The 13,674-nt window shown below is 37.3% G+C and overlaps 1 protein-coding gene across 3 annotated transcripts in view; it reads right to left on the reverse strand.

Annotated features, from left to right (window-relative positions):
* WDR48 (WD repeat domain 48) overlaps positions 1-13,674 on the reverse strand; it is a 43,745-nt gene that overhangs the window by 23,374 nt on the left and 6,697 nt on the right. For 2 of the 3 annotated variants that reach the window (XM_067754038.1, XM_067754039.1), the window contains exons 2-7: positions 7,875-8,015; positions 5,846-5,924; positions 5,048-5,130; positions 4,799-4,928; positions 2,769-2,857; positions 2,286-2,387 (exon numbers count right to left, since the gene is read on the reverse strand). In XM_067754038.1, the coding sequence (XP_067610139.1) occupies positions 2,286-2,387; positions 2,769-2,857; positions 4,799-4,928; positions 5,048-5,130; positions 5,846-5,924; positions 7,875-8,015 (624 nt within the window). The remainder of the gene's footprint in view (positions 1-2,285; positions 2,388-2,768; positions 2,858-4,798; positions 4,929-5,047; positions 5,131-5,845; positions 5,925-7,874; positions 8,016-13,674) is intronic. The other variant, XM_067754040.1, reaches the window with a different exon arrangement.

Raw genomic sequence — 13,674 nt, forward strand, 5'->3', positions numbered from 1 at the left:
GGAGACCTGGACAGTGTTTGAACAGATGAGGCCTTCAGGAATATTAAGGATTTACTGGCCTGCTCTGACTTGAAGGGGCCTTCAGACATGTTTAATTACACAAACACCATACTAACAGACTCCCCCATAAGCTTTCAGGAGCATCAGTGCTTTAGTCACCAATTCCAACTAGTTCACAAGAGAACCAAGAGACTAACCAATAAAGAAACTGTCAGGAGTAAGGTGGCAAGCAGACCTTCATCACGTGTGTAGGAGCACTGTGGCAGTCTGATGGGGAGAAGGCAGGGAGGAGCTCTCCACTCGAGGAAGAGATGCTACTCTGTGGTGGCAAAGCTGTTAGTAAAGCTTTGATCACTCAGATTCTAGACCATATATCTTCAGGGAATAAGGTCTGACAACTTTAGGAAAAGGAAGGCAAAGATGATGGGTTTAAAGTCCTCACAGGCTGGGTGACTTACAGAAGTAAAGAGATAAGTTCCAAACCCAGAATGCACAGGTGAAAGTGCATGAGGAAACACAGAGTATATTAGAGTTCTATATCAACCCTGATATACAATACAAAATAATATTTGATTATTTGTATAATAATCTATAATAATAATCTTTGATTATTTGTATAATAATCAAAGAATATTTGTATTCAGGCGGACTCTCAACCACTGCGCCACCAGGGAAGCCCATGACAGGCGGCTTTTAAAGTAGTACTACATCACCTTCTCTGCTTTCAGTAAGTGGAACTGACTACAGGTGAAGTGCATGTGTAAGTAAATGTGCTACCTAAATCGTCTTAAGTAAAAGCACATTCATAATTGTCTATATAGGAAACAAGGCATGGAGTGTAATAGACACGAGGAGATTTAAGAAAGTCTGACAGGCCCACAGCCCATTTCTGGAAACCATCTTGTCTATAGCCTCTAGTTAAGCACAGTCCCATGGAGACCATATGATCTAGTTCAATCCTGGACAAAGCTAACAGAACTAGGCATGCACAACCATCAAGTGTAGCCTAGCAGCTACTGCAACAGTGAGGAGCTAACTGTACTGGGCTTTTTTGGGCCACGCCTCATGGCTTGTGGGATCTTAGTTCCCTGGGCCCCGGCAGTAAAAGCATGGAGTCCTAACCACTGGGATGCCAGAGAATTCCCCTGTACTGGGCTTTTTAGACTCACATGAAAATGCTGCTATGAAGAAACTCAAGAGCTCTAGAAAATGCCATGGCTTACAGACAAGAATATACTTATTATTTCTAATCTTCTCACCAATTACAGTAACTAAATATTATGACTCCCACTTTGCAGATAAGCAAACTAGGGACCAGTAGATTCCTCTCCTCAAGGCCACACAATACTTTAATATCAAGATCCTTCATCTCCAAAGACCTCCATGGGAATATTCAAGCTTCTCTGCCTGGTTCTGAAAAAATAATTTCTTTCCTTTGGCTAGTTTTCCAAACCTTCCTTTCACCTCTGGAGACAAAGGCTTCTCTAATTCATGTATGAGGCAACTTCCATGACATAATTTCCACAGGAGTAACAGACCAATGGTGTTTCTCATCTCATCACATTCATACTCTCCTTCTTCTAAACCAATCACAATCAATTCCAATGACCCCTGCCCTATGCAAAAAATGGCAGCAGTACATGGTAGAGGTATGTCATAACATAAAATGGTGCTCAGTTTTTGTTTTTTATTATCTACACTGATGAAAGATCATTTTTCTACTGCTACAGGACAGAATTGTGATATATAATTCACAAATTATGTGGCCAACAGAGTATTAATACATGTTCAAACATTACCAAAATGTTTTTCTTTGAAATGTTCACTCTAAGTACTATGTTAGATAACTAAATCTACAGACCGTATCTACATAGTCAACTGACAAGATTTGCTTGGAAAACAGACCCACTGTGAGGAAATTCTGCATTTACTACACTGCCAGAAAGCATTCAATACCAAAGCTTCCTTCTGCTTTACACAAGGGAACATTTTAAATTATTTCAGCTATACATATCATAACTGCATATACTCACCTGCATTAAAATTATTCTTAGGAAATCCTTCGTTTGGTCTTTATTTAAAAGTTAGGCAAACAGAGAGATTTTGAAATGTGGATTATTATATGTGCAACTGAGGATTTTAAGGATTTAAAAATTAGACCACAGTTTCTAATATGTGTGGCTTTTGGTTCAAGCCAACTATGCAACAATATACAAAGTGGGGGAGCTTCTGCTGTATGAAATTTTGACAAGGTCAGTAGGTAAATGTTCATGTGAACTGCATACCTGTGTGCCATCTCTGTTCAACAGCAATGCTTTAACATTATCCGTGTGCCCTTTAAGCTTCATTAGTTTTGCACATGTTCTTGGATCCCATACTCTTAAAACCTGCGAATTTTAACAAAGTATCATACAAATGATCAAAGTTAAATAACGGATGACTTTTATAAATCAAATGACAACTATTAAATTCTGAGAGGGAAGTACTACTTCTGCCAATAGACAGTGTCCAAGGCTCCCAACTTTTTTAAGTAGGAGGAAGTCTTTTTAATGTCAAAAAAAGCACAGGCTTCCCCCACTCCACCCTCTGCCTCTGTTGCCACACACGACAGTAATTATACAGTTATACTCTTATTTGTTCAAATAAAACCTTATTTTAGTAGCCACCAGGCAAAACCGCTGTCTATATATTCTGTAATTACCCAGATCAAATTATTTTGGTTTCTTTACTTTCTAGTGTTAAAATATACCCTTTAAGTTTCCCCTTACCTTCTCAGTGGACCCTGATACAATGATTGTTCCCAGTTGATTCATTGCCAGGCTATAAATGGAATCTTTGTTCCCACTTAAAGAAGAAGCTAGTAAGGATAAATGGAGCTATATGTTAAAATCATCAGCTGTTTAATAACTAGTTAGCACAAATTGCAAGTTTAATTATTCGATTTAGAAAATCTTATCTTTATGAGTACTCTAAGGAAAAGAAATCTCTATAATGGAAATAATTCTAAATCATAAAATTGTTAACAAAATTTACATCTCTTCTGGATTTGAGCATACACAAGTGCTCAATAAATATTTGCTAAATTGAATTGCACTGTCATTTAAGAAACTATATGCATAAGTAATGTATTTTCAAAGATGCACATGAAAATGAAATGAAAACTATGGCTACACTCATTATTTACAAGAAAACACAAATCAAAACAAAAATACAATGTTCACCTACCAAATAGATAAAAAACAAGGCAATACTTAATTCTCAAAAAATACAGTTAAAATGGCACCCTCATACATTACTTGTGGAATGATAATTTGGTACAACTCTTCTAGAAGGAAATTAGACAATGTGTAGCAAGAATCATATTCATGCCCTTTGATTCAGAACTCAATACCACTGAAGTATGTATATAAAATTGTCTATACAGTATGATTCCAACTGTACAACAAAGAATAAATTTAAACAAACACACTGAGATGCTGTGAGTAAAGGAGTAAATACATGTAAAGTATTTAGAAAGGTAACTGCTTGTATTAAATGCTCAATAAATGTTAGCTATTATTATTACCTCCATAATTATAAAAAACTTATTTGATATCCTCTCTAAACAATTCTAAGCAAGACATATCTGTTGCAGAATCTATAACCACCTAGCCTCGTCTCTGACCTTGGGACAATCCTGCTTTTTTTGCTTCATTCCTTCTTGTTAGTGTCTCTTTCAGGCAGGCCTTACATCTAGAGAGAGCTAAATGATGTATTATGACAGCCCCCAGCGGGGACCAGCTGCTGAATCCCTGAGATTGTGTACAGGTGAAAAATCACGGAAAACAAGGGAAGAACGGTGTTTAGACTTTCACATATTTCCTGAGAAAAAGGGCAAAATAATATTTAAGAAATTATAAACACCGGTCTCCCAACCTACTCTTCTTGGCACACGCTAGATTATATTAGAACTGTTAGTTATATCAACATGAGTATTCCACAGTCATGACAAATTGGACCTGTTATGTAGGAATCTAGATAGTTCAGGCCCATATCCTGAACACAGACCTTCTAGGCCAGGCTTAGCCGTAAATGTGCTCTCAAGAATCCCTACTGACACCTGGCCTAGAGAACTATTATTGGTTGGGCCAAGTGTGAGCTGAGTTTCAAGTCTAGACCTGTCTGGATCTGACTGGGTAATTGAGATCTCTTAGTTGATGAGGCATCCATGCTACTAACCTGCTGTGAATCTCTCTGAATTGCCTCTAGATGTTAGGTTAGCCTTCCTGAACTCTTCTGTTCAGGAAGAGTTGGCTGGATTCTTTAGGACTGCTCTGAAAGGGTCCCACAATATTGGCACTAAAACCCTTTCTTTCCTTTGGGTATTTTCCAAGTTGGCCATTAACTCAAAGGCTCTTAGTATATAGTAACACTTTTAAAAGTCAAAAACTGCCTACTTTTTGCCAGGTAATCACCACCTCCATCAATAATATCTGCCTAGAGTGTGGCTTTGGGCCAGGCACAGCTGGGATATACAAAGTAATAAGACAGGCACTTCTGCCCTGTGGAAGCTTACACTTCAGCTAGGGAGCTAACATATGCACATGTACAAAAATAACCAGGTTACACCTGGAGAAGTTACCATTTTTAGATTGCAGTGAGAAACTAGTTCCTTGTTGTTTAATCATACTCTTGGGGGCTAGAACGCTGTAGGTAGAACCACTCTCTTAATGCAAACTTATCAAACTTGTTTTATAAACCATTCTTTATTTATGTCAATTTGGATCACTTTCAAAGAAATTTTTTTCAAACACCTTACTTGTTACAGTGTTATTTGAGGCAGTCAATGCTGTTAGAGTATTCACATCCCAAAGGAATATTTGTCGGTCCAAGCCAGCCGATGCTACCAGTTCTTTATCCTTGGCATATGCTAAGGCTTTTACATAATCCTGCAACAAAATACACATACTCTGATCTACTCTGTAGATCAATAAGCAAATGACCCACATGAAGTACTGAGATCTCAGTATTACACTAAAGACATTGAAAATTGTGTTAGTTGTTTTACCTTATGAGTCCTTAATGTTGACATGCAAAATCCCTTATGTGCATTCCATACTTTTACTGTTGTATCAGAGGAAGCAGATATTACTAGAAGAGGCAAAGAATTAAACCCCTTAGTAATGTGACTTAACACCATTTTAAAGAATTAACGTAAAACAATGTAACATTGTCTCAAACTTTCACACATACATACAAAATGTTCATACATAAATATTTGAATATTTATGTGTATTGAATATTTATAATATTCCTAACATTAATTCAAACATCTTAATATTCATAAACACATACACATCTGAAAGTTCTTTCTAGAACCTATTGTATTTTGTCTCAAATATTTTTTTAGATAGGCAAGACAGACTTTTTTTAATGTTTCAGTTGAAGGCACAACTAATTTGATTATGCAAAGTTTCTCTAACACAGATTGCAAAACCAAGAAATGGATCTTACCATAATGAAAACAAAAAGAGATATTAATAAGGTTAAAAGAAGAATACATGTTGTATGAGTCTATTTATATACAATGACAATGCAGGCAAACTAATCAATAGTGCTTGTAAGACATGAGAGCAGTTACCTTGGGACAAGGGGTAGTGACTGAAAGGGTGGCATAAGGGGGCTTCTGGTAATCTGTTTCTTGATATGGATGTTCACCTTGTAAAATTTTAATGAGCTGTACTCTCAAGGTGTGTGTGCTTTTCTGTATGTATGTTATACTTCAATAAAAAGGCTTACATAAAAAAAAAGTTATCAAATTGAATTAAAATCTTCCAGCAGCCCCAAAATTCAAAGAAATACTTACATGTTTTCCCATTACAACAGAGTACAATGTCATTTACCCAATCGGTATGGTGTTCCATAGATGCTATATATGGATCTTGCTGAAATTAAAAGAAAAATCATAAAAATGTCTTTAGTCTACATTAGAGGATAAAATATATCACAAATTATAGATATGTTTATATTCTTCAATTAATGTGACACACTGCTCTAAGGTCTTAAAATTCACAACTGAATTCAGAGTAGAATTTCATCAAACAATTGATGCTTCCATATGACAGATATAAACAGAAGTTTTGTTTCAGGACAGTTTTATTACTGATGAAAGTCTAGGTTTCCAGGAAAAATGCTTAATTTTTATGCCCTGAGTTAGCGAAGGCAACAAGATCTGGGCTAGGCACTGTGTGTGACACGAGTGCAATAGGAAGGGGTTCACTAGAAAGGACAGGACATGAACAAATCTGCAAGCTGGGGGGATCTGACTCAGTAGTGGTGAAGGCTCAAAGCTGACAGCAGGGACAGAAAGGAAGCTGATGAGAGTGGTGAGAAGCGTAGCCAGACTGCAGAGGGGGATGCACGCTTCTGCTCTTAGCTGCCTACTGCTGTTTTTACCTGTGAACTAAACATTTTGTCACAGTATCTACAGTCCTTCAGAGAAGAAATGGAAGCCAAGGGCTAAAGGATCATCATTTCAATTCAGTAACTCAAGATTTTTCTATTCCTCTCACTTGGTTTAATCACCAGAAGAGGACTTTTAAAGAAGAGTATTTGGTTATATCCTACACCTAAGACAGGCAAGTTCAAGATGATTCATGGGCAAAAAGAACAGCTCTCTACAAGTCTAGTTGAGAAATGATGCTATTCAATCTTGTCATAAAAATGAGGACCAGAAAGAGATGTCTGAGGGCAGGATAGGCAGCTTTCTAATTCTTCCAGGCTAGTTCTTGTGTTTTCCTTAATTTGTTTGAAATACTGTAAATTTCCAGGAAAGTGACATTCCAATTCAAATATAAGTTCCAAAAAGCACTTCAGAGCCATAGTTTTCTTACTTTCCATGTTTTTAACATTGGGCCACCACTGTTTCCACTGGTTAAAGGATTCAAAGCCTGCTGGACCAAAGTCCATTTAAAGAAACTATCCAGGAACTGTGCAAAGTAGTGGTTCCTTTTCAGATGGAGCATCAGACTTGTAGAGCTTGCTAAAAGACACAGACTTTTAAAATGACAAGGTCTAACATCAGGGTTTCAGGGTTAGATTGGGTTCTAACTCTCTGTCATGAACTAGATACTTAACCATGGGTTAGAGTCTCTGAGTCCGCTTTCCCACCTATGAAAATGGATCTTAATATCTGCCTTGAAGGATTATTAAAACCATATTGGATACGAAAGTGCTAAGTGTCTGGTACATAGCTAGGAGTTCAAGAAATGCTCCTTCTTCTTCCCTGAATCTTTCTTTCTATGTCATTCATAATACAGGCATTCAAACAAAATACAAAAAGAGCTCCTTTCCATTTGACTGGGGATTTATCTTCACATATCATTAAGTCCTGCTCCTGTTTTCATAGTTTTACACCAACTTTATACTATATAATAAGGCCCTATGGGTTTTGTGGGCACCCTAATCACTTTTAAATGAAGATATCAAATACTTGTTCAAGGTTAATTATAAATGTAAAAGCATATTCAATCTTTTTTTAGTAACACTGAAAAGGGATGCAAGAAAGCTTTTTGGGAACATATTTAAAACAGAAAAATAAATTGTTGCAAAGAAGCTCCCTACCAGACAAATCTCTTTGTTCCTTTGCAGCAAAGGGCTCTTATCACAAACCTAGTTTATAGAGTCCCTGCCTTAGCTAAAACACTTCTGAAACTCCCCTGGGGTGTTTTTCTCAGCAGCTTACTGAATTCTGGTTGCAGAGTCTTTATTTATAGAGTGTACCAAATAACTCAGTGCTCAAAGAGATTAAATCTGAAACTGTGAAAGGCACCATATTAGACAGACCAAAACTTACTGAATATAGATTTAAAATATAAACTCAATCCCTGACTTACCTTGTGCTGACTGACACTCCATATTCTTATGATGGAGTCTCGACCTGCCGTGAAAAGTCTGTTTAGTGCTGGGTCCAGCTGCAGGGCATTGACCCCATTTCGGTTGTACTTCTCCACTTCATCTCGAATAACATAGGAAACCTGACAAATATGTCAAGATTGGCTGTTTATGAAGCTACAAACATGTGATAATAAAATGTAGCCTTCTAGTGGCCAATCTGAAATTCAAAATCCCATGTTTTCTAATATAAAACTTATTTCCGAATCCAATAAAAACTTTATTTTACTCTATAGAGACTGAAGGGCTGAGGAGAGAAGAGTGACATTAATAATAGCCTAGACCAAGATAAGCAAGTTTGAGGCTAAACCACTGCAAATATCTCCTAACTGGACTTTCTCCCCTACCCTTGTTTGTCTTTAATCCATTTTCCACAAAGCAGCTGGATGAATCTTTAACACATGAATAGAAATATCTTTAAAAAATGTAAATAGGAATATCGCTCCCTGTTCAAAAACCCCTCTGGCTGCTTACTCCACTAGACTCAGGATTGGATCTGGACTCCTCAAGTGCCTCTCCTGCCCCTCATCCTTGCTCACTGCTCCCACTCCTTGCACACACTGTGCCTCCAGACGGGCACATGTGCTGGTCCCCTCTGTCTAGAAGCTCTTCCTCCCACTCTGTCTGGCTAACTCCTACTGCAGTCTTTAGATTTCTGTTGAAATGATGCTTCCTCAAAGACCTTCTCTGACCTGCTAAGCAAAATGCGGTTTTGCTCTCCAATAACACACTAAACTTTTCTTTCAGAGAACTTTTCCCTACTCTATTATGGTTGATAACCTCTGTCTGCTCCATGAGAAAACTCAAGAGAATCAACCAAAAGCAATTACAATTAAGAAAAACTCAACAAGCTGGCTGGCAGCCAAAAGCAAAACTTTTCTATTCTAATGAAATAACCAGTTAAGATATAATGGGGGAAAGGGGACCCTATTTACAATAGCAACAAAAATAAATATCTAGAAATTCATTTTGCAAAGAAGATACATAATCAACAGGACAAGGTACATAAAAGAAAACTTGAATAAAGGAGACATACCATATTAGTACAGGAAGTACTACAGGAAGTAGTAAAGGAAGGTAGTACAGGAAGATCCAAAATAAACAATTTTTTCCTAACTTTGTGATTTTAACCCAACTGTGGTCAGAGTCTCACTGGATTTCTTTCTAGAAGTTGACAAAATATATACCAATAGTACAATGCTTTGAGGGGACTACCCAGTCACTTTTTTAAATGAAGGGATATTCTTTAAATATCTTAAAAGGTATTATAAAGCTACCAGAATTACAAAGGAGGACCACAATATGAATATATAAAAGGATCAATGAAATAAAACAAAATTCAGAAACATATTTTCCCATTATACATTTTTTATTTTGATATGAACAGATTTTGAAACAATGAGGGCATGATAAATTATTTAATAAATTATCTAGGAACATCTAGTGGTTCTATTGCAAAAAATAATATCCTCTCTCCAAATCTTAAACCAAAATGAATTTTCATATGGACTAAAGATTGAAATTTAATAACCTAATCATGAAAATACTTGCAAGTATTTACATAGTCTCTACATAGAGAAGGCTCTGCTAACGTGACAAGAAAGACCACAATCTTTGAAAAAGAAAAGGGCAACGCTGATCTGACCAAACACAAGCCAAAACTTTCTATACATACACAAATGTTCACAGCAGCATTATTCACAATAGCCAAAAAATGGAAACAACTCAAATGTCCATCAACTGAAAAATCCAGACAGTAGATTAATGGTTTCCAGGGGCTTGGGGAAGAGGAGAATGGGGAATGACTACTATGGTGTACAGGATTTCTTTTTGGGGGTGATGTTCTGGAATTAGGTGGTCAATGCACTTTGCAAATATATTAAGAATCACTGAGTTGTATACTTTAAAAAGGTAAATTTATGTGAATTTTATCTCATTAAAGCTGTTATTTAAAACAAAGCAAACTTCTGAATGTCAAAAAAATAACATGAGCAAGGTTACAAGGCAAACACCTAACTGGGGAAAAAATGAATACAAAAGACAAGAGTTTACTCTTGACAACATACAAAGATTCCTTAGATAACAACAGAAAAAGTCAACCTCTCCAACAGAAGGAGAAACAGAGATCACGAAGAGGAAATTTTTTTTAAAGAAAAGAAAATGGCCAACAAACACATAAATAATAAAAGATGTGAAAAGGGCCAGGGTTGTATACACAAAGACAAGGATGTTGTTTTAACCCGGCCTTTCGGTGCAAGTAACTGTAACTGAAATCTACTCAAACAAGCTTAAATACTTTTAAAAATGGAGAATTTAAGATGAGAATTTAACAAGGATATCTAACAGAGCTCAAGGGCAGGAAATTCAATCATGACTCATAAGAGACATTTTAAAAATAAAATCATGGCACTTCTCTACTTAAGCTTTTCACTGCATTTAAAGTCAAGTCCAAATTCCTCATATGCTTTGGTTCTACCCTGCAAACTCACACTCACCTCAAACTAACTTCCCCTGTGCTCTTTGACGACAGTCACACTAAACTCCTTCCTGTTCCTCAAACACATCAAGTTCTTTCCCATCCTAGGGCCTTCAGATTTACTTTTCCCTGTGCCAAGAAGATTCCTCACCTCTCCAATCCCCACAAGAATACTATTCTCCCAGCTTTCATCTTGGCTGACTCACCCTCACCCTCACACTCCAGGTCTTAGCAGAAAAGTAATCTCCTCTAAAAGGCCTTCCCTGATCTCCTTCCCCTATCACCTCCCCTACTCCATTTCTTCTACAGTTCTTACCACGCTGCATATTTATCTTTTTTGCTATATCTTCTCCATTAGAATAAAAGGGGCAAGAGGGCAAGGAACTTGTCTGCCTTGTTCCTCCTACCACAGTATCCTTAATATAGTATCTGGCATACAAAAGACATCTCATAAACATTTTTTGCATGAATCAGATACTGAAAAACCATCAGGAAACAAGCTGGCTTCAATGTTAGTTTCAGTCTCTCTTAATGCCTCTTCCTCTGGGGCTTCAAGGCTCCTTATCAGCTTTTCTCAGTACATTTCCTATTTAACGAAGATGAGGTAGCATATATGAATCTTGATTTTCAAATTTCTGGGAGATGATCTGATTGGCCCAGTGGGAAAGGGTCAGAGAATAACAACATGATTGTCAGTCCTCATTCCAGGTGGCAAGGAATTCTCAGCAAAAAAAGTTTGGACCAACCTCTTTAAGGGCATCTATTACAGATGTGAGATTAAAAACAGCAAATAGGGCTTCCCTGGTGGCGCAGTGGTTCAGAGTCCGCCTGCCGATGCAGGGGACACGGGTTCGTGCCCCGCTCCGGGAAGATCCCACATGCCGCAGAGTGGTTGGGCCCGTGAGCCATGGCTGCTGAGCCTGCATGTCCGGAGCCTGTGCTCCGCAACAGGAGAGGCCACAACAGTGAGAGGCCCGCGTACCGCAAAAAAAAAAAAAAAAACCAACCAACACCACCACCCCCCCAAAAAAAACAGCAAAAAACTAGAAGTATCCAACCTAGTTGGGTAAATTTTGGCACACACATCTATAAAAGAGAATACTATTTAATCATTAAAAATGTTGGTGTAACTCTAGACTGATTAATATGGGAAGAAACCCAGGGTATATTTAAGTGAAGTATGCATGGTCTAACACAGTAGTGTATAATAATCATTACTGTAAAAATGTTGCATAATATTAAATATACATATATTTAAAAATAAACACACAAGTTTAGAAGGATATACATGTATAAAACTACCAGTAGTTATTCCTGAGTGATGGAATTATGGTGACTGTCACTCACTCATGCCTTTTTAATACAGTATGAATGTTTTATAATAGGCATATATTACTTAGTTTTTTGAATTTATAATTTAATTCTTATCCAACTAATTCTTGCCTGTATTCAGAAAATCAAATAGTACTGAAAGACAATAAAGAAAAACCATCTCCCTACTGTCTGGTTAAGACTCCCCATACCCAGTCTTAATCCTTAGAGGTAATTAATTTCAACTCTTGGTTGTTTCTATTAGATAGCTACTGCATTTCTCGAAATATTGTGCTTATCCTTATCCATTTTAGACATCGCCTATTTACTCAAGCTATGGTAGGTTAGGATGTAGCTCTGAAACTTGCCTCAGTAATTCTTCCCTCTACTCTTCTGATATCGATAGATCTATCACTGTTTTTGGTTGATTAAATAATCTGTGCTACACTGTTGGACTGTAATTGCTATCTACTGACTAGCCAAGTACTATATTATGAATACATTTCCTTCCTCAGAGAGCTCTTCATTTTCCCTAGAGTTCCTTCTTTCCTTCAATGGCTCCCGCTACTTTAACTTCGATTTTCTTGAATTACTGCAGCATATTACATAGTCCAGCAAGAACCCACCTCCAACCCCCACTTTTCCACAAGGCTTCCCCCTCAGAATCTCCCACATTCTCACTCTAATCTGGGCTGGCTGCCCTCTCGGTCTGCTGGCACAGTTGTCACCTTTGGTGCTTCCCTTTACTGCTTTTCTGGGTTAGAGCCATTGTTTCCTGAATTCCAATGTCTCTTTTCCTTGCTCACTTCCCAGGACGATAGAAGTACATCCCCAGGACCTTAAGAAACTAACATAGAAGAAGGTACATGGGAGGTGACTTAGCGCTTGCATGTCTGAAAAGGTCATTACCTTGACACTTGATTTGGCAGGATAAAGAAGTCCATGTAGAAAAAAACTCAGCTTTTGAAAGCACTACTCTAATTTCCTCTAGCATCCAGTGCTGCCACTGAATTCAATGCCAATTCTGTTTCACTCAACTTTAAGGTGATCCCATTTTCATTCTCTCCCGCACCACCACCTATACAGCCCAAGATTTTAGGATCTTCTCTTTTTACTTGGTGGGGTATTTTTTTGGGGGGGTTCTTTATCATGATAATTTTTGGTCATTTTATCATTAATTTTGCTGTGTACTTTGAAAGCCCTTTCAATCTAGAAACTTTCAGCTCTGGGAAATCTTACATCAATTCATTAATAACCATCTCTGTTTTCTTTGCTCCTTCTTAAACTCTCATCAGTCAGATGTTGGAACTTTCAAACTGATCCTTCATCTTTTATGCATTCTATACTATCTATCTCTGTCTTTTTGCTTACTTTTGTAAGACTTCCTTTACTATTTCATAACTCTGCTATTAATTTTTTTTGTAAATTTTAGCATGATGGACAAAATAGGAACAATAACTTCAATAAGAAAATGGCTAGGTCAATTATGGTCCATCCATTCTACGTAGTCATTAAAGAATAAATTACATACAATGATATATTCCAAGACATATCACATTAAAAACTTGTTAAAGAAAAAAAACTGGCTGTAGACAGAAGAAAAATAGGATTCAGGTCTTTCAACAAATACTGATTAAGCATCCACCAGTTGCCAGGCTCTATTCTAAATGCTGAGGATACAGTAGTGAGCACAGAAGCCCTCCTGGAGCTTTCATTCTAGTGGGGGAAAGACAGTAAGTGAAGTTTTTTTCTCAAGATACAGGCAAGCTTTGCAGGCAGAAGAGATGGAAGTAAAAGAAAAAGAAGAGTAGAAGGTGCTGGACACAGAAGCAATAAATGAGTGAACAAAGTCCTGGAAAAACTTCATTTAGGCAAAGTCAAGAGTACAGGCAAAGGCAGAGAAGATGAGGACTCATTTCTGCCTTGATTTGCTTAAAAAAAAAGGAGTGGGGGGG

This window comes from Pseudorca crassidens, chromosome 10 (genome assembly GCF_039906515.1).
Source record: "Pseudorca crassidens isolate mPseCra1 chromosome 10, mPseCra1.hap1, whole genome shotgun sequence".
NCBI lineage: Eukaryota > Metazoa > Chordata > Mammalia > Artiodactyla > Delphinidae > Pseudorca > Pseudorca crassidens.